General features: G+C 38.7%; 1 protein-coding gene across 14 annotated transcripts in view; it reads right to left on the bottom strand.

The window, feature by feature from the left end:
* Positions 1–4,016: 4,016 nt before the first annotated feature.
* Positions 4,017–21,416, bottom strand: part of FBXW7 (F-box and WD repeat domain containing 7) — a 165,475-nt gene continuing 148,075 nt past the window's right edge. For 12 of the 14 annotated variants that reach the window (XM_036242023.1, XM_036242033.1, XM_036242021.1 and 9 more), the window contains 8 exons: positions 21,163–21,297; positions 15,848–15,971; positions 13,787–13,923; positions 12,761–12,874; positions 11,377–11,558; positions 9,199–9,424; positions 7,502–7,712; positions 4,343–6,217 (listed from right to left, as the gene is read on the bottom strand). In XM_036242023.1, coding sequence (XP_036097916.1) covers positions 5,949–6,217; positions 7,502–7,712; positions 9,199–9,424; positions 11,377–11,558; positions 12,761–12,874; positions 13,787–13,923; positions 15,848–15,971; positions 21,163–21,297 — 1,398 coding nt within the window. In that variant the 3' untranslated portion in view covers positions 4,343–5,948. Of the gene's footprint in view, positions 6,218–7,501; positions 7,713–9,198; positions 9,425–11,376; positions 11,559–12,760; positions 12,875–13,786; positions 13,924–15,847; positions 15,972–21,162; positions 21,298–21,416 lie in introns of all 14 variants that reach the window. The other 2 variants (XM_036242032.1, XM_036242031.1) reach the window with 2 other exon arrangements.

Genomic DNA, 21,416 nt, shown 5'->3' with positions numbered 1-21,416 from the left:
AGACAGTTCCACTTGTAACCTCTGTCCCTTCCTGTGTCCTTGAGGAAGCTCACTGCAGGACTGGATAGCATCCTCAAACTGAAAGGCTCCTGGTGGCGGGGGCTGTGCTGTCTGGCTGATTGCCTAAGGCACTGGGTTAGGTGGTCTTAATGGGCTTCATCAACACACGTTTAAAAAGTTTCACAAATCACCTTCCTCTTGTGGTGAGTAGTGGTTTGATGTCTCTTTTATAATCTATGAGCCTTCCTAAAAAAAGAAGGTGCATTGGCAATATATTTTTGTGGTTTATTATATTTGAACCTTTGATGTGCAAGAGTGATTTCAATGTAATTTTTCTTTTTGGGGAGCATGACTGCCAAAGCAAAACAAGCCGAAGATAAAGTCTTCGTAGGGGTTGCCACGATAGATTTTTCCGAAGCAAAGAATGAAACACCGAAACGTCCACTTGGTTCCTTGTCCTTAAAAATCTCGGGGAGAATCAGATCATCTGAAATAGAAACTCTGCTATTTTTATACCCAATTGCAAATTGGGAAGTCGCCAGCTTCTGGTCTCAGCAATGAGCCTTCTTAGGAACCGGATCTAGAATTTATTTATACTTTACACTCTGGGAAAGGTGCACTCTGAATCCTTCAGCTTTTGGTGCCGTTCATTTCCCTGAAGTACCTTTGAAATTGCCTTTTGACATTTCTGGTCTCCTCCACCTAAACAAGAAGGTGGTAGAGGAATGGAATTGGCAAGGACCTCACTCATTCGGGCATCCCTAGTACTAATAGAGTGGAAAATGAGACATGTTGGCTAATGAACAACACCATGCTATGCTTGTTTGTAATTCAAATCAGTGACTAAGCACTCTCATGGAAAGGGACCTGGGTGCTGCCACTTGGGATCTAACATCAAGTCTATCTCCTGGAGAGCAGAAAATGCCAAAATCATGAACTGTTCATCAGCTTTTCAAATTGCCAGATGGTTGCTTAGTGCAGGACTCCAAGAACATTGTGTGAACACACCCATCGTCTTCAGATGAAGAGGCCCCTGATCGATCATGGAAAAGACTTAGCATGTCTCCTCTTGGCCACCAACCTCCTTCCTGTCTATGACCCATTCCTTTTTTTCATGGACAGAAAGGGGAAAAGCCTAAGGGAAACGATGTTATGAATCACTGAGAACAGAGGCTGATGCCCAGGTTCCCATGTAGTCTTGTGTCACACAGACACACACACACTCTATCTTCAAAAGGCAGCAGGCAGGGACCATGACAACCACCTGCATCAGAAGCACTTACTCAAATGTGTCCATCAGCTTTCACTCTTAGCAGAACTACAAATGGTGTGAAGAGAACAGGAGGCTCTCCTGGAAATGTTGCGAGGGCCCATGAGGCTGACTCCCTCATTAGCTGAAGGTTACAATCCTGATGGAGGGGGAGGGGGACTAATAGAAGGAAAAGAAATGAAGATGTGTCTGGGGGAAGGAATCAGAAAAATGCTGCACCAAGCTGTTTGTTTCTGGTTTCAACATGGACGGGGAGGAGGCGCAGGAGGGTGGAGTTGGGCAGGCTCCTTCCAGCGTCCTCTCTCCACCCTGTCCCTTTGTTCCTGTGGCGAGTGCACCAGGGAAAGGCCCTGCCTGGGTCCGGGAGGTGCCCTTGGTCCCTGCTCACTGTAGGTTCTCATCAATCCAGAGAAATAGAAAGGAGACTTTGTAACAGACTAGCTCAAAAGACATAAAGAACACTGCTTAAAAATAGTTAATACAAAGAATTACATATCAATTACTTTTTGAAATTAAACAAATAGGTTGAAACATTAACTTAACCATTTGGTGTGCAGTTGCTGTTGCAAATTAAGGAAATAGCTGTGGTTATTGAATTTCAGTAAGAACGTTTCAAAGTGTCAAAATTATAAACACTTCCATTGGAGAGGAGATGGGGGGAGGGGGGGAGAAGGGAGAGGGAGGAGGGGAGAGGGAGAGATCTCCCTTTGCACAATTCCACAAGTATTCCCTGAGCACTTGCTCCGGGCTTTCATGGGTTACCTCTGTGTCCCAATTTTAGCTTTAGTTCCAGGCAATGTTTGATCTTTGGGAACCTGTGACATCTAAATGTGGGGACACCTTATATTCTGATATGAAGATTTAAAAATTCAATTATATAAGGTGGTGAGTATCTTCATTAAAGAGGCCACAAAGCAGAGTTCCCTTCGTGATCTTTCTTACTCTAACGACAATAATTTCTTTAGAATGAGGTAAACATTTTCCCTTTTGGAAACAATGATTATTCATTTATTAATAAAAAACGAACACCTACGTACATACAAAATTACCAGTCTATCTCACAAGGTTTCTGTAAGGGTCAAGAGAAATTTATGTTGCTCCACTCTAAAAGATGTAAATTGCTACATATAGAAATGCTATTTTTATTACATTCCTGAATGAGTCACGAACACGTTCCCAGCTACAGAAGCTACAATTATCTGGGTCTGTTCTCTTCAGTGTACTAGATATGCTTTACAACATATCTCGTGTAAACCTGCAGTCACCGTAGAAGGGGGCTACTCTTCACATTCTAGATGAGGGAACATGAGGTCAGAAACATCAGATGAAGGTCCCACCACTAGGAAGTAGTATCTTAGAAGAACCGGGATTTGAATTCAGGTCTATTTGTCTGCAAAGCCTGTGCACTCACTCTATTCCACATTGGAGATGATGCCTTTCTTCAACTAGATTACCGTTAAGTTACATTTATACTATGAAACATCAAGTCGTTTCCAGACTGCCAAGTAGAATTACAACTTTCCTTGACCATCAAGAGTCAGCGTTTACCCTGAAGCGGGCGGGGCTGCTCACTCCTGCACTTCATGGCCTAATGGGACTTTCTGCCTTGTGTCATGCGGCTTATCTGTCATTTCCTTTAACCTGTCACTCCTCCCTGATACTCTAGTGCTTGTAATCTTCTGTGGACGAAAAAACCGAATAACCAAATGCACTGGAATGGTATGCAGGGCAGTGGTTCTCAAAGTTGTGCCCAGAACACACCTGGTGAGCTAGTTAAATGCAGATACCCGAGTCCCACTCCCAGATGTTCCGATTTAGGCGTTTTGGGAAAGAGAGGCACTCAGAGTAAAGCATACATACTTTGTGAGAAATTGATTCATTAAATAGCATCCGTTTTTAAGTTTCAGATTTTCATCTACGGCTTGCAGAGCTGAGATGGCTGGTGAGTTAAGATTTCTATCTTAAATATAAGGGAGAGAGAACCTGATATTTGAGCGACTAAATAATTTGGATAACTTTCATTTTTTTTCAGTTATATGCGATGTACTACATAAAACGGTGACAGAAGAGCCTGAAAGTACCACAAAAAGGATTTACTTTTTTCCCTAAACCTTACACTGGTTTGTCAAAATTCTAGGTTTCTTTCTTCTTGAAGAAACGGGGTGCCCTGCTAGTTACCTGACTTCCAGCATCACCTAAGCAGCCTGAGCCGCAGGGCCCCCTCTTCACAGTGGAAAAAACAGTACAGAGGTCCTTGGGTAACGTCATTTATTTCAGTGCTGTTTTGTTTTAACGTTGACAAGATGTCCTAGGAACGTACCTTGTTTATATCAATTAACCTGTGGTAAAACCGTTTTCGTTCTATGTTGTTTCATTTCAGGTTGCAGAACCTATTGGCAGTAAGCGAGACCTTACTGTACCTACTTCGAAGGGGTAGTGGGAGCCCCACAGACCATGCACGGAAAGTTCCTAGTTGCTATGAAAGATGTGGTCAAATTTTTTTTTTCCCATTTTTTTTGTTCAGATAAAGTGGGAGGGAGAGAGAGGAAGAGAGAGAAACATCGACGTGAAAGGGACACATTGAGTGGCTGCCACCCGCACAACCCAACCGGGGCCAGGGACAAACTGCAACCGGGGTACGTGCCCTTAGCGGGAACCGAACCTGGGTCTCTCTAAACCGCAGGTCGACGCTCTAACCGCTGACCTAAACCGGCCAGGACGTGGTCAGATTTTTTTAAATGGACTGTTTATAGTAATTCTAGTTGTAATGGTCACAGAAGTTTTGTAACTTCTGTCCCCCTTTGGGGGACTCAGGTCTCATATTTATACATTCCAATGTAATTTTAGAGAAAGAACAGAGGGGTATCCTTTAGAGTGTAAGGAGAGAAATAAAATCTGCATTCACAGCACAGTATTCTCACGTTAGCTGTATAAAATGGGCCGGAACGTATTGATTTCTATGTCACACTAGGGAATGCAAAGAAACCAAGACTTTGCTATCTTAAATATTAGAGTCGAACCCTAAATATTTATAATGAAGTATTATGACCTCAGTAGAAGAAACAGGCATACTAACATGAAAAAACACATTTTATTGCACTTAAGTTATAAGAAAATAAAATTTCTAAGTGAATCAAACCATAGACACAATCCCTTTAAAGGTTGTTTTCCTCCATCATGTCAGGTTGTTACATAACTAAAATTAACCAACTTGAATCTGATTGCTTTAAATCAGACTATAAATAAAACAAACAAAAAAAAATAAACAGGAGGAGGAAAAAACGATCGCCTAGGATACAGTGTTAAACCACTTTCACAGTTCAGCTTGAGTTGTGGCTCTTGGAGAATGAGGCAAACCATCGACCTTTCCATTCGTCCGTGTGTCTGCACGTGATGTCTTTACTACAAAAACCGAGTCGTTTCTGCTTCGTCAGTTACTCAGAGCAATCAGACTGTAACAGCTGTTTTCCCAAATACTGTAAAACACTGACTGACCAGCAACTTTCTTTTACTTCTGTGTTTTATGTGTTTTTGAAATATTTTGTCAGTTTTATTATGTACTTCATCCATTCACCACAGCCCTCAAAAAGAAAAGTTTCTCCGCAGAACAGGCGGCAACAGCGCTGTTCCAAGGAATGTGTTTTAATTTTTGCCCAGATAAAAGAAAATAAGCTTTGCACACACTCTCAATTCTTTACTTGCAGGCAAACTTCACTCTTTATTATCTGAAACTCTTCCATTCTCAGCCTCTTAGAGGCACAGATGGTTCAAGTTTCAGTGGCAAAAAGTCTTTTTTCTGTAACCAAACTAGAGCAAATTTGGAATTCAGTCTGGGACTAAAACGTCACAGCAGAAAAAAAATAAAAAAAAATAATTTGCTTTTTTCTTCCTTTCATTTAGCAGCATAAATAAGTTTGGCCACTGGGAATACAGTACAGGGGCGGGACCACAATCCCATGTTTGAAGACCTACTTCTAGCACCAGCATCGAGAATTAAATCCATCTCTCAGGACTCACAGAACCCAGGACAACTTGCCGCCTTTGGGCAACATATGCACTGAAGAGTGTATGTGGAAGCGACAGGAAACAGATTAACAGAGGCTAATACTGTGATTGATTGACATTGGCAATGGTTGGCAAAAAAAAAAAAAGCTTTTCATGATAACTGTACAAAAACAATTCACAGTAATATATCTTTTTAGCTTTTCCACTCCAGAAAAAATGACTTTTGTTGCAGACGCTCTCTGATTAGAAAGTCAACCATACTTATTTCGATGCTATTGCAGCTCCTTTCTGGGTCTCAGTGGTAAGAGAACAGACTCGCAGAATCTGTAGCGATGTCCCAGCATTCACGCTGCCCAATGACCACTGGAGAAGAAACAAAGAAAATAATTGCACCTGGTTTGATTTAGAAAGTCTCACTTTGCAAAGCTGCCCTCAGTCGAAAGTGAAGCCGTTCAGGTGATGAGACAGCAGCGGCCTCTCTTGTCAGTTAGGTTTGTCATCTCTTCCTCTTTCCTTCTGAGTCTGTAGGTCTTTTCGTTCTGTTGCCCCAAGCCAACATCCTGCACCACTGAGAACAAGGGGTTTTTTTACTTTTTCTTTTTTTTCTTTTTGCAGGGGGAAGGGCAGGGAGTATATCGTCTACACATTTGGACAAACTCATCTTTTCTGCTCTTCACTTCATGTCCACATCAAAGTCCAACACCAGCAGCTTGGTTTCTTCAGTCCCATTCCGACTCCCAACTGCACACACCAGCTTTGTGTTCGAGGCTCTGATCCGCCACACGACTCCCCCACTCCCCCCACTCTCCAATGTGACTAGGTTTCGAATAAATTCACCCGTTTTCAAGTCCCATAGTTTTACAGTTCCATCATCTGAGCTGGTAATTACAAAGTTCTTGTTGAACTGTAAACAGGTCACAGCACTCTGATGCTTGTTGGGACCTAGGCAAAACCAAAGGAATTTAATTACTGGTTAGTTCCCTTGTAATCTGTAGACTTCTACACTAGAATATATAATACATGAAATATTTAAAATGCTGCATATTTAGAAACTGTGTTCTGAATATTTTAGGATCAGCAGGGATGTAAGAAAATCTGGTAGGTGCTTGTGACTGAAACATTAATTTCAAGAGTCTGTCTTCCAAGAAGCCTGGTTAGCTGCCCGCACACATTGTTTTTCTGGCTGTGGAAATGAGAACTTTCTGGGGGGGGGGGGGGGAGTGATACAGATAGTCCCGCTTCATGAATTCTGCTGATGGACAAGTGAGCATAAGAGACCCACTGCCCTACTGTTTTGAACTGACCAGTCAAGGGCAAAGGCTGAATGGACACTATTCCAAAACTGAGAAAGAGACAAAACCAATAAGTAAAAAACTGCAATACGGCCCACCAGATGGCCTCGTTGAAGGGAAAAAAAACACTTTCTAAGGGCTGTGACCAATAAAAAGTTAATCATGACTTTAGATAACACTGTTGTGCCTCACTTCATAATGATGGCTTTTATATTTTTCTTTCTCTAGCTCAGCGGTTCTCAACCTGTGGGTTGCGACCCCTTTGGGGGTTGAATGACCCTTTCACAGGTGTTGCCTAAGACCATTGGAAAACACATATTTCCAATGGTCTTAAGAACCAAAACATGGCTCCTCTCTCCGTCTCCAGGCGGGTCCGCCCACATGCAGATCCGCCCACATACATGAGGAGCTGTGTTAAAGGGTCGGCATCAGGAAGGTTGAGAACCACTGCTCCAGCTGAGTGGGCACTTCATTCCTTCCTATTCTGGTTAAGCAGAGAGTTAAGTGTCTAAATTGAGGCCAGAGCAATTTTCCATCAGATTAGAGAGCTCCCCACCGCCCCCCAGCAGGACAGCTCTTTAATTTAAAATTGGACTACAAATCCCAAATGAAATGATCACCCAAATAATAACATTAGCACGTTGCTTCTGTGATACAGAGCTTTCTTTGCATTGTTCTTTAAGGTTAGACAGAGTTAACTGTAGATGCAGAAAGTGATTAAATAATTTCATATCAAAAACAATTTACACTTTATATTAGAAACACAATTTAACACTTTCTCAAGGATAGCCTAGTTTTATTATGTCACGATGGAAATGCTCATAAACTTATCCAAAATTTTCATCTGTATGAGATTAATTCTTTTTGTGACACAAAGCTCCATAGTTCTCTAATGTTTAACAAACACAACTGAAGGGGAGCAGTCAGTTCTTACCTTGCAATGTTTGTAAACACTGTCCCGTTTTGATATCCCAGATTTTAACTGTTGAGTCTGCATTCCCAGAGACAAGGATGTTGTCTTTGAGTTCCATCCCACTTGTTAACGACTGGTGACCTGTCAACGTGTGAATGCAGTTCCCTGTCTCCACGTCCCAGACCCGGATGGATGTATCAAGAGATCCACTCACCACATGGATGCCATCAAACTACAACAGATACCGTTTATTAGACCAGAAGTACGGATATTCTTGACATTATTCACTGACCTTAATCTTAATGGGGAGGGGGTGGGGCACGAAGAACAGGTCATGCCCGAGCAAAAGGAGGTGCTAGGATAGACCGCGTGAACCAAGCCACTCTACACTGCATGTTCTCAGAAGCTTCTGTCCGAAAGATGCAGAAACAATTAAAAAGAAAACAAAACACCTAAGATGAACATATCATTTTCAGAGCATCTGGCCACACATAGTAGCTACATTCTATGGAAAGTTAATAAGGACTGCCGTTTAGTTTTACTTCCCAACAGGAAGCTGAAACTACTGCCACAACTTGTGCTAAGGGTGTGCTCACGACACCTCAGGCATGAGAAGGGCTAGAGGTACTGATGATGTTTAAAAGTTAGTTACAATAAAATTTGTATGTAAAATAAAAATTTCACTTAAAATAACCTAAATGCTCATTAGGAAATGTACCAACAGATAATTATCTATTCCCAGTTATACCAATAGTCAATAAGTAGCTATTACTTCCCAGATCTATGATGACGTTGCTACCTCTTTTCTAAATCTAAAGGATTATGTAAGAACATTATTTTCATTAAGGTTCTGAGCATACCACAAAGCATAAAAATAGTTGCAGCCAATGCCCTCTCCTCCAAATTAATAACCTTTTCTAAGTTAACAAACATCTTTATTATGTGTATTTCATGGCATATTCAGTATTCCATCAATTAAGACACAAATACCCCAAGAACAGGTCTGTGTTAGCACTGGGACCACATACTAATTTGCTGATCACTAATGAGCAGTAACTCGTAAATGAACTATATAAATAATTGGAAATATTTTTGAATGCAAATGCTGTTATTCAGAAAATAAAATAAGACATTTTAAAAACTTGCTATTAATTAATTTATCTCGAAATATGGCAATCTATCCAAGGACATCAAGTTCAATTGTAGACAGAAAACGAGTTTAGTCAAATTTCTTCCTTTATGACTGCGAGTCAGCCCTGCGAGAGTAGAACAGCTTTATGCAGAAAGGCTCCACTTTACTTTGAATGGGGATGGAATCACAATTACATGGTCCATCAACTTTCAGCTATCAAGGCAAAGGGACAGCTTTTGGCCAAATTAATCCTCTGCTAAGGAGTTTATTAAAATCCAGTTATTCTCCTATGAGGCTATCTACCCATTAATTAATATAGCAAAACTTAGGGCTCCAAAATCCCAGGTTCCAAGACAAATATTTATATTTTGGAGGTAAAACAAATCACAGAACAACTAAAACAAATCATATAAATAATTTCAAAATTTATGCTTTCTTCATGCTAACTTTATATGGAAACAACAAGTAATCTGGTTAGTATTTTTGGACTGTATTGGACCAACAATTTCACAGTGGTTATCTGAGTAAAACTATGTTGTGATTCACCAGTAGAGCATCTAAGGGTGGGAGAGATATGATCTCTTACCTGTAATGAATAGACTCTATTAGTATGCCCCTGCAACGTGTGTAGACAGGTTTCAGTCTCTGGATCCCACACCTTCACCATAAAATCATATGCTCCACTAACAACCCTCCTGCCATCATATTGAACACAGCGAACCGCTGCTACGTGACCCATCAGTACATGTAAACACTGGCCTGTCTCAATATCCCAAACCCTAAGAGTGGCATCTCGGGAACCGCTAACAACTCTGTAGGGCGGGAAACAGAAAAAAAAAAAAAAAAGTATTACAATTTTTAATAACATAAGAAAGCATGATATATAGCATCAGTGATTATTAAACCTTTGTTTTTTCTTTTAAGTAGGAACATCTGTTTTAAAGAACCAAATAAAACCCTGATATATAAACATAGAAAAGCTGAGTTACTCTGATGGGGATGGGCAGTTGGGAAGCCTGTTTGGCTCCCCGCCTACGCGAGACTGAGCGGCTCGCTGGGGTTCCGTGGAGCAGGCTGAAAACTACTGTACTGTGTTTAAAAAGAAGACAATGACGCAGCAGCAGGAACAGCAGCAAAAGCAGCCAGCTCTAAATACATCCAGCAAGATCTTAACTTTTAGAAATAAAATGCCAATGTGCACAATACGTAAAAAGTGCTAATGGGAGAACTCTGGGTGACAGTATTTCGAAAAAAAAATTTTTTTTCTTTATTCTTTCTGCCATTTCCCAAAATTCTGATGATGAACACATACATAGTCCCTTTGTACTATGGGAAGAAATTCAATAAAGGTTATTCAACAAAACAAATCAGAATTTGGAATTGAAACAGCTAAAGATATGTGCTCTACACCATATACTTTGGCAAAATTAACCTGTTTTAGACATGTCCTCAAAGGCTGCATATGTTAATATTTATAAATATTCAATAGGCTATATATGGGCATTATGATATACAGATTTTAGAAGATACTTATGTTGAGGCAACAAATCCCTTCAAAATTTGGCCCAACATTACTGAAGTTATACTCTTCTGAAGACCAGAATGATACAGATACTGCGCCATCTCTGGATTACATAGGGGAGCTGAAAACACAGGTATCTTTATGTCACTCCTAAGAAATAAAGAAAGGCCACAGTTTCCACATTTGGAAGAACAGAAGAGGAAGTATTGAGAGATTTAAGTCAGAACTAATGAAAACTGAAATGCAAAGTCTCTTCATACCAATCCCCCAAATTTTAATAGTAGAGTGCACTGCTCAAAGTAGATCCAAATTACAACAGAAAAGGTCCATTTTCTTCACATATTACCAATCCAGTATGAAATCTGCCTACCGTAACGGTTTCTAATAAAGATGACGCTACGGGGCAGAGTTAAGGTAGAAAGACTGGAGCGCAGTCACTTTAAGGGCCTTCACAAGCCCTTTCCTGATACATGGAGTGGGTACTCTGTGTAACGGTGCACCATGCAGACATGCCCATAGGAGACAGAGAGGACTTTACACAGGAGGGCTTTGCAGGAGGAAGTAACAGAGGCACTGAGAGAAAACAAGCAGCTTGGTTGGGCTGAAACCATTCTGAAAATTGACGGAGGGCTCTGTCCTTAACTCGGTAGGCAACCGCTCCCAAAGGGCAGTGATACAGCCACTTTAGAGGAGAGTTGTCCGTCCACTGGGTGAGAGGTGAGAAGACCAGGTCTGAAAGCTATGTCAATAGGTCAGGTAATAGGTAACGAGAGAATAAATTAAAAATCACAGGCCTGAGCTTTTGCCTAGATATAGAGAACATGGTGCAGTAGGGGTAGGATGAGCACATGGTTAAAAAAACTTGGAGACTTGAACCCTGAATAGCTTTGTCCCACTAGCAGAAATATGAATAGAAAAAAAAAATGATTTTTTAAAAGATGATGAGTCATCAAAGATGTAGAGCAATAAGGTAAGATGTTATTAGAGAGCAGAGAGTTTCAAGGAGGAAGCCAACAACACTAATAAATGAGGAAGGAAATTTAAAGATGATCCTCCAACTTTAAGCCAATACACTACTGCTTTCCTAGTACAGAAACATCCGAAATCTAATAATTAAAGTCTAATTTAAGAGCACCTTATCACTATCTCTTTATTAGACAGAATGTTTAAACTCTACACAAAACACCCCAAATTCACAAGTGACAGACGAGGAATTCCCACCACGATGGGCTTCTCCCTCACCTTTTTTCATGAAGATGCATACAGCGGACGGTGGAAGTGTGCCCATATAAGGTGTGTATACATTCTCCAGTCTCTGCATTCCACACTTTGAGTGTCCGATCTGTAGATCCACTAATGATGATATTGTCTCTCATCTGTGATGACCATACTCCACCTGTGTGTCCCACTAATGTCCTCAGACACTGGAAAAACACTTAAGATAATTAATTTTGGGTAGAAAGAAAAATGATTTAAATAACATTTCAGTAGCTCATTATAATATGGAGTAAAGTTATATTAACTCCATTTGATTGTTTGGCATACCAGAAAATAATGTCTCACATCAATAAAACATGACCTCATCACTTTCTTGCTTTGTTTTTCAGTAGCATTGCAGATTACACATGCACACACAACTGGGAAACAAGTACACAGAAAGTAAACATTTATCATTCAACTATGAAAGCTCCAGCCTGACCTCTTTGATGCAGTAGTACTAAAACTGTTTTCATCCAGGGGAGTGGATTCAATGAAAGAATGCCAACAGTGTTGGGTGTGGCTACATACCACGTTTCATCTCGTCTGCCACAAGGCAGTAGTTAGGAGCCAGGTAGGGTACTTTTAGACAAGTAAAGACAGACATTAAAGCCCTGAAGTCAATCAGAACTAACATGAAACTATGGAAATGTAAAGCTGCTTTAAAAAATGTTAATATCTAACTTGGAAAATCTAGAAGATTATTGCTTGAGAAATCAACATGATATAAAACATCTAAAAAGAGATCTTTGTCTCCACACTTTCTTCCATTATTTTTTAGGTGGTCAATTCATGAAAATATTCTCCATTGGACAGATAAATATAAGCATTCACTAGAGAACCATTAAGGTATAATAATATTGTATGCAGTGACTGCTTTTCTCTTCAAACTCCTATCTAAATGCCTACCTAGTCTGCTTAACTTTCAACCTTACAGGGCTTGAGATAAGGCTAAATTTACACGATTGATTTAACTTCTAAACTGTAGGTAGGTTACCAACAAAGCAGTTTACAAGGAAAAGCAAATATCCATCATATTTTTGAAAAAGATTAAAAAGGAAGAAGATATAATCTAGATGGTTAAAAAGGTGAGAAAAATTAAGACAAGAAAAAGATAAAGCACATCTGTAAAATCTGAACAGGTACATCACAGAGACAGACAAACTGTTTAAAAAAGAAGAAACTAACGACATTCCTATCATGAGAAACATCATCTCACGCCAAAGCAGCAGCTAAATTAGAAGCTCTGGTATTTGCTATCAAAATAAGCTAGAGTGAAAAATGGATCCTTATTTTACTCTGACCAGGATCCTTGCAAAGACAGATACAAAACGGTGACTCTATGAAGTGCAGAGAGAAGTACACTTACTTTGCCTGTGACTGCGGACCAAACTTTTAGAGTGTTGTCATCAGAACCACTAACTATCCGGTTACCACAAAACTGTAAGCATGTAATCACATGATCATCGTGTCCTTTCAGCACCTACGAGGTCGATGCACAGATTAGGGAGGTTAGTAAATTCTGTTTTTTAAAATGCTCGTGAAAAGAAAAATGAAGCCATAAATAGGAACAGTAATCTGTAGTATACTTCTAGAATTAGAATTTATATGAAATATGAAGCATCATCATTCCTGGCTGATGAATCAAGTATTAAACATTTTATTGTTTCCATATTCTATTCCTTATACTTGAGATGAACTGCTACCATTTTACTGAGTCAAGACTTCATAAAGACGGTTCAAACACAATGTATTTTATAGTCATGTATTTTATCTGTGCAAACCAAACGTCTAAGGTTTTACAATTTGACACACAAAAACAAAAGCACCTATTAACTAGGAAGACAAGAGCAACAATAATTATCAACTTTTTAGCTCAAAACAAAAAGAGCCTCTCTCCAAATTGCTTTTTTCCAGTTATAAAAATAAATCTAAGAATTTCAAGCATTTTTGCTATTCTTTATATACCTGAAATAGGACAAAAAGTCAGAATAGTTGTATTTATACAAATAAACCACACAAAAGCTACCAAAACAAAACATAGGCAGTCCTCAAAAATCATATTCGGACTTTGTGGTCAGAGAGGGAGCAAATTCTTAGATAGAAGAAAGTACATGACACAAAATTCAATGAGATATTCTGAAATTTCCGTAATTTTTAAGATAGAACTACATGCCAATCAACTCATCTTTTATTCAAGACAATGAGCTGTCAGACCAGAGAAATTCACAATAGAAGGATATTGTCAGTTATGCTTTCAGTTCTTCCAAAATATATTATTTTCTTTCTACTGGAGATAGGTATCAAGTTATACTGGGTGCCAAGAAGTAGAAAAACATACCAGGTACCAACACTGATTAATGGTTTCTGTTACAATGTGCATGAGTTCAGTTACCTTAGGAGATTTGAGTTCTCCTCGCCTCCAGTTAGTATCAATTCTATGCTGTCTGATGTACGCACTTTTCCATGGACTGTGTATGAAACCTGGTTTAATTACTTTTCTTCTCTTGATGTGCAATGGTTCATCAATACCTAGTTTTAAAGAGTTAAAGAGTATAATTGCTTTCACCAATAATAAATATTATTTTATAATGTATCTCATTTCCCCCTATGCTGAAAACCACCAAAATGCAGGATACTAATTTCTAACACTGTTACTACAAAACAAAATAACGTAAAGTTTATTATATTTTGTATGGTGCTCTTTTATATTAACCATTTCATTTTCTTTCTCAAAATGGTCCTATGAAATGTTGGTGAGGACGTGCGAAAATTGGGACCTATATGCAATGCTTGTGGGAATTTAAAAGGGTGCAGCTGCTGTGGAAAATAGTATGGTGGTTCCTCAAAAACGCTAAGCACAAAATGACCCTATAGCTAGCAACTTCCCTTCTGGATGCATACCCCAAAGAAAGGAATCGGTACTCGGACAGATATTTGTACTCTCATGTTCGTAACAGCATTGTTCATGATAGCTAAAAAGGAGAAGCTACCCAGGTGTCCACTGATGAATAAATGGATAATGGAAATGTGGTATATACATACAATCGAATATTATTTAACCTTAAAAATATTCTAACACTGAGCTTGAAGGCCTTATGCTAAGTGAAATAAGCCAGTCACAAAAAGACAAATACTCTATGATTCTACTTATACAAGGTACCCAGAGTAGTCGAATTCACAGAGACAGAAAGCAGAGTGGTGACTGCCAGGGGCTGCAGGGAGGAGGAATACGAAGCTACTGTTATATGGGGATGGAGTTTCAGCTGGGAAAGTTAAATAAGTACTGAAGATGAAAGGGTGGTGATAGTTGTACAATGTGAATGTAATTAATGCCACTAAACTGTATACTTAAAAATGGTTAAAATTTTAAATGTTACCATTTTTATTTTTTTCTTTATTGATTTTAGAGAGAGAGGAAGGGAGAGGGAGAGAGAAGAACCGCCAATGAGAGAGAACATCGATTGGCCGCCTCCTGCATGCCTCCACTGGGGATTTAGCCCACAACCTGGGCATGTGCCCTGACCGGGAATCGAACCCGAGACCTCTTGGTGCATGGGATGTTGCTCAACCACTGAGCCACACCAGCCAGGCACCATTAGTTTTTTAAATCATTAAAATAATGATACTATGAGAGAAGTAAGGCAGAAATGATTAATCCCACTCTATGAATACAGACACTTGAGAAGAGATGGTTTCACTGCTGAATCCAAGCCATAGACAGGGCAGAGGCAAGACTGGAAACCAAGGTCCCTGGGTCTTCACCTCCAGCTGTCCTACCCACCAGTGCTCTGATTTCACCACAATCTCCACGAAGGGGAGATAACCTGTGGAGTATCTGTCCCATGCTCTAGGATTCTTTCTAAAAATGGTGCCTGTCAAAGCAAATAATATTTTTACATATTGTTTCAAAAATATTTCTCTAGATGACTGCTGGGAAAAAAAAGTCCTTTCTTTAATTAATATGGATGATACCTATTCCTCTACTAAGAAAGGAGATTCTTTTTTTTTTTTCAGGTTTCAAGAACATAAGCTCCATGATGGGAGGAAAATGGGAGTTTATTACTATATAATGCCCAGTTCATAAAAGGTGTCCAAAAAATATTTGTGGAGGAATGAATAAAATATGGAATATTTGAGTATTTAAATGCTAATACACCATTGGATTTCCTTTAAGTCAGCCTCATCTTGACTTCTGCATTGTTCATTACTTCTACTGGAGCGGGAAGCGAACCAGCTGTGCTTGCTGTTAGTTACAGTGTTCATTAACAGGACTCGCTGCAGGGTTTGGCTCATTGGAACGTGCGGAACCACCCATGGATTCTGTGAGCAGGTAAATGCACAAGAACACTCATTGTGGATTCTCTGATAGGCTGGCAAAGGTTCTCTTTTTTCATTTACCCACCACTTTATTCTGCTTGCATGTAAAACTTATTTTTCTCTGTATGAACCTTACCCTCTTCTTTGCATTTCTCTCTCCAGAGAAGGTTGTCTTCAGCCAAAATTCTCCAGTAGCGACATGTCTGAGCCGCTTGTAGCAGGTCTTTGGGTTCCAGGAATGAAAGCACATAAAGTGCCAGCTATAAAAAGAAAAGGCATAGTAGACCCACATTTTTACATATATAAAATAATATGTTAATTATTCTCTATGGGACAAAGCACTTATAAAAGTAATATAATTCTACATTCTAATTTCTAAAATTATGAAAGGCAGTACCTTCTAATATTCAATTATAATAAATATATACCAGATTTAAAAAACCCAAACATTCAATTGGTATTTATGAACTTGACTCTACTAACTCCTCACCTCTTCAAGGAATACTTATTTAATCTCCCAGCCTCTGCTCCTGCCTTTGCTTGGTCTCAACACAAGAATTCTACTTACTCAATTACCATCCTACCCACCTACCTACCTACCTATTTATTTGACTTTAGTAGTTGTTTAAATTCTGTCTTTTTTCTCTCCCCAGTACAATGTAAATTCATTGAAGACTGGACTTAAGATTTCTTTATATTCTGTGTGGTATGATTTGAGATCACTTCTGATAGATATAGTTAATAGTTTTGTTTTTTTTTTAATCTTCATCCAAGGATATTTTTCCATTTATCTTCAGATGGAGTGGAAGGGAGGGAGGGAGGGAAAGGGAGAAAAGAAAGGAGAGGAGGTGGGGGGAGGGGGAGGGAGAGCCATGGATGATTTGTTGCATCCCACATGACCCCAACCAGGGCCGGGGACCAAACCACAACTGAGGTATGAGGTACATGTCCTTGACTGGATTCAAACCCATGACTCTTTGGTCCACAAGCCGTGGCTCTAACCTTTGAGCCAAACCGGCCAGGGCAGTTAATAGTTCTTTATCACATCAAAGTGTTTATTACCACAATGATGAACTTTTCAAATATTTGCACCCTTTATTGTAAATGACAAAGGTGACAATTACTAAACCTCTCCATAGGTATATAATAGTAATTGGATGCTAATTACTTTACATTGCTTAAGGGGATTTTCATGATGGGCCAGGTAGTTATATATGGGAGCCAGCTTTTTGGTACAGCATTAATTTTAAAAATGTGTTTCCAATACTTGCAAACCATCAGTTTCTTTACATTGTGTAAAGTCAATTCAAATTACTAAAGTAAATAAAAAAAGCTAAAGAAGGGAATGAAAGCTTCTGAGTATGCTTATTCAATTAGCCACAAAAATCACATTGAAATTTAAATGATAATAGGACAAAAATGATCTAAACAGAGCAATACAGTTTAGCTTTCATATAAATTACAAGAATTAAAACAAACTATTGTTTAAAGGGCCAAAGACCATATAAAGAAGTAAAAGTACAATGTGAATTATTTTTTAATGCTAGACAAAAACTACATGGAACTCATCATTAATCACAACTTTACTGAATCCATTCTATATAGAGAGTACTTCAAGTAGTCAGTATTCAATTTAATATTACAAATGACAGTAGAAAACTTTGTGGAGTAATTATTTTTGGTTTGTTAAGAAAGATCATTCAGTAGCATATATAGAAACTGAGTCATTTAAAATAATAAGGCATAAATATGTTCAACAATGTATGTTCATGTGTACACATACACGCACATATACATCTCCACATTGTAGGGTTTTTTTGTTTGTTTGTTTTTTATCCTCACCCAAGGACATTTTTTCCATTTTTTGTACAGATAGAGTAGGAGGGAGAGAGAGAAAGAGAGAGAGAGAGAGAGAGAAAGGGACACATCGAGTGGTTGCCACCCACATGACCAACCAGGGCCAGGGACAAACTGCAACCGAGGTACGTGCCCTTAGCGGGAACCGAACCCGGGTCTCTCTAGACCGCAGGCCGACGCTCTAACCGCTGAGCCAAACTGGCCAGGGCGACATTGTAGTTTTTTTTAATGGATACTTCATAAACCACTTAATTTAGAAATTATTAATCAATCAAAGCCTAGGCAAATTTACTTAGAGTCAGTATAACAGTAATGCAATACCACCATATTATTAATCTTCCTAGTGAAATTGATATTTAACACAGAAATTACTAGGAACAAGCCCTAGCTGATTTGGCTCAGTGGTTGAAGCATCAGCCCATGGACTGAAAGGTCAAGGGTTCAATTCCCGGTCAAGGGCGAGTATCTGGGTTGTGGGTTCGATCCTCCTCCCCAGTTGGGGTTGTGTGGAAGGCAACCTATCAATGTGTCTCTCTTGCATGGATGTTTCTCTCCCCCACCCCTTTCCACTCTATTTAAAAATCAATGGAAAAGTATCCTTGGTGAGGATTAAAAAAAAAAAATTGTTAGGAACAAATTTTATTTTGTAAGAGATGCTATTTTATGCCCAAGAGTTTTAGAATGGCCATATGAAAAAGTCTATTCTTTGTTCTAGTTATCTAGAAATTGGGTAATTTACAGAAACAGTCCATTTTAAAGGCTAGAAAACTAATCCAGAGCATCTCATATTTCAAAGGTACGGGTGTGCTGAGGCAGGCACACGGGTGTGCTGAGGCAGGCACACGGGTGTGCTGAGGCAGGCACACGGGTGTGCTGAGGCAGGCACACGGGTGTGCTGAGGCAGGCACACGGGTGTGCTGTGGCAGGCACACGGGTGTGCTGTGGCAGGCACACGGGTGTGCTGTGGCAGGCACACGGGTGTGCTGTGGCAGGCACACGGGTGTGCTGTGGCAGGCACACGGGTGTGCTGTGGCAGGCACACGGGTGTGCTGTGGCAGGCACACGGGTGTGCTGTGGCAGGCACACAGGTGCGCCACAAGAATTTCTAAAATTACCTGACTATTTAGCCAGGGGCACTGACCCCTTTTACCTTAGATGGTCAAATAAAAATAAAATAAAATAAAAACAACAGGCAACACAACAAAATAGTGACTGATTCTATGTTAAGAATTTAGGTTTTGTTCTAATTCATCTACTGTTATCACTATACTTTTCTTGGTATTAACTTACAAAATAAGGAAGGGCATTGTCCCAAATGCTGTTTATCACAAGCCTCCCAAATGAGACTAGTGAGATTTCTGGCAAGGTTTTTGAGGTTAGTAAGTAAATGCTGGTAAAGAGCTTTAAGATGCGTCAAAAGGAATTATAAGAAAAGTATTATATGTCTATTTCTTGACATGAAGGGAATGTTTTAAATAATGATAATACTTAGTCTCTGAGGAAATAATATTCATTTCCTTACAGATTTACATCTATACCATTATTTCTCCACATACAAAATGAAGCATTTTTCAAAAAAGAAAAAAAATGTTTCTAGTAGTTTAAAAAAAGGGTGGGGGGGGGGGTGAGGACAGCTGGACAGATGATATGATATTCTAAGTCAGGGCTCACTCTCATTTCCCAACCTAACCTAACTTCTTCTTCAGGTGATCTTGAAAAGGACACTTAATCCAAAAATATTTTTTGTTTGTGCTTAATTTTTAGACTCTCAAAAGTACTTTCATATTCTTATTTAAAATCACATTTTTGTGTGTTAAAAAGTAGAAATACAAATAAAGGTAAAACAAAAAACTCACCATTATCAGAGATAAGGGGCAAACTAGACTAAGAGAAAGTCTATCTTTCAACAAAAATACTACCTTCTATAATAAGAAGGATATCAAGGGAAACTATGACGCACATATCAAAAGTGAATAAATTCACTTTCAGTCAAATACTTATAAAAAAAAGTGTTCCCTATTATTAACATCCTTCCAAAGGAAAAGAGCTTATACCACTTTCATAAGCCAAATCTATTCAAAGAATTCAGTTTTAGAATTAGCCAGCAAGAATAAAAGTTTTTTTCTGGGATAATGTCATTTAAAAAAAAAAATCACTCCAAAGAAGGAACATTTCAGGAATGAATGTTTTTTCCACTTTGTTTTTCCCTGAAATTATGCGTAGTTCATATATTTAATAAAATAAAATTATTTTACTCATATGCAATGTGAAATTATTATTAAGACTATCTTAAATGCCTTTAGGATACCTAGAATCATTATCTGAAAAATCCTTTTCTCTTCAAATGTGAAGTTTCAGGATAATTTGCAACGGTGTATTAGCCTTTTTAGCTGACACATACTGGTGGCGCACACATACTCTGTGAAAATGTGGTGATGTTGATTAATATACTATTTCTGTTGACAAAAAAATGAAACTATCTAGCCTATTATATCAATAAAAGACTGCAACAAAACTATGCCTCATTTATACAGTCAAGAATGCCCAAATGATAATAAATTTACGATTAAAAAATAGTGTCAACATATATAAAGATATAAAAACAAATAAGCATAAAATATTTCAAAAGAAGTGCTCTAAGAGACAACATGGAGGGACCTCGAGAGTATTATGCTAAGTGAAATAAGCCAATCAGAGAAAGAAAAATACATGATATCACTTATTTGTTGGAATATAATGAACGAGGTGGGCTCATGAACAAAATAGACCCAGAGACATAGAAAGTGGTATGGTTCAGACTGACAAACCTCAGAGTAGGGGAGTGAGGGGGATGGATGAGATGAACCAAAGAATTTATATGCATGTATGCATAACCAATGGACATAGACAACAATATCGGGGGTGGGAGGATGGGATGGGGAGGAGAGAGTCTAGGGTGGGAAAAAGGAGAAACATCTGTAACAAAAAATAAATTAATAAAAATTGGAGAAAAAAAAAGAATGTAACTGGTATACAAAATGTGTGTGTGTGTGTGTGTGTGTGTGCGCGCGCGCACGCACACACATACGTTTGTGATGGGGGAGAAAAGAGGGATGATTAATAGATAAAGACATATATATTAAATTCCATGTTTCAAAATAATTACACAATGTAAGTAACAGAGGACTACAATTCAACAGAATCATAAAACTTAAAGGGATTTAGAATAAACAAACAGCAACAAAATGTTATTTTAATAAAATCAGTATTTTAAAATACCTACTATGATAAACGTACCAAAACAACTAAAGAGTGGGTTTCAAATAACCTGGGGAAAAATTCTTGGTGAAGCAACAATCAAATTAATGAAACTCAACAGCTTACTCCCATATGATTCATTCCAGTAGCAGAAAGAAGTCACCCAGTCCATAAGTATACTTTAATATGTAAATTATATTATTAATTCATGGCAGGTTCTCATTTACAGCCCTCTTTAGCACTAATTAAAAGTGCTAAACTGGCAATACCGAATACCATAGGATGACAATGTTTAAAGGTGGTAACTGCTGAGTTACATTCTCAAACAGCACACAGAAGAATATCGATCATCCTTACCTCTTTAGGAAGCAACGAAATGAAGTCTCGTTGAAACTGGGGTTCTATCACTTGCATCATATGTTTTACTTGGGTTGGTTCACAACTATCAATAAGTTCATCTAAAGCAAGCAATTTCTCTGGTCCACTCCAGCTCTATCAAAGAGGAATTAGAAATTTTATTATTTTCATAGATGTCTCGAATTAAAGAAAAATCCTCACACATACCATGAAAAGGAACTGCTTATAGTGACATTTTCTCTAGAAGACAATGA

This window comes from Molossus molossus, unplaced genomic scaffold (genome assembly GCF_014108415.1).
Source record: "Molossus molossus isolate mMolMol1 unplaced genomic scaffold, mMolMol1.p scaffold_m16_p_4, whole genome shotgun sequence".
Lineage (NCBI taxonomy): Eukaryota > Metazoa > Chordata > Mammalia > Chiroptera > Molossidae > Molossus > Molossus molossus.
The sequence above is the reverse complement of the archived record's forward strand: the minus strand, read 5'-3'. Positions and strand labels throughout refer to the sequence as shown.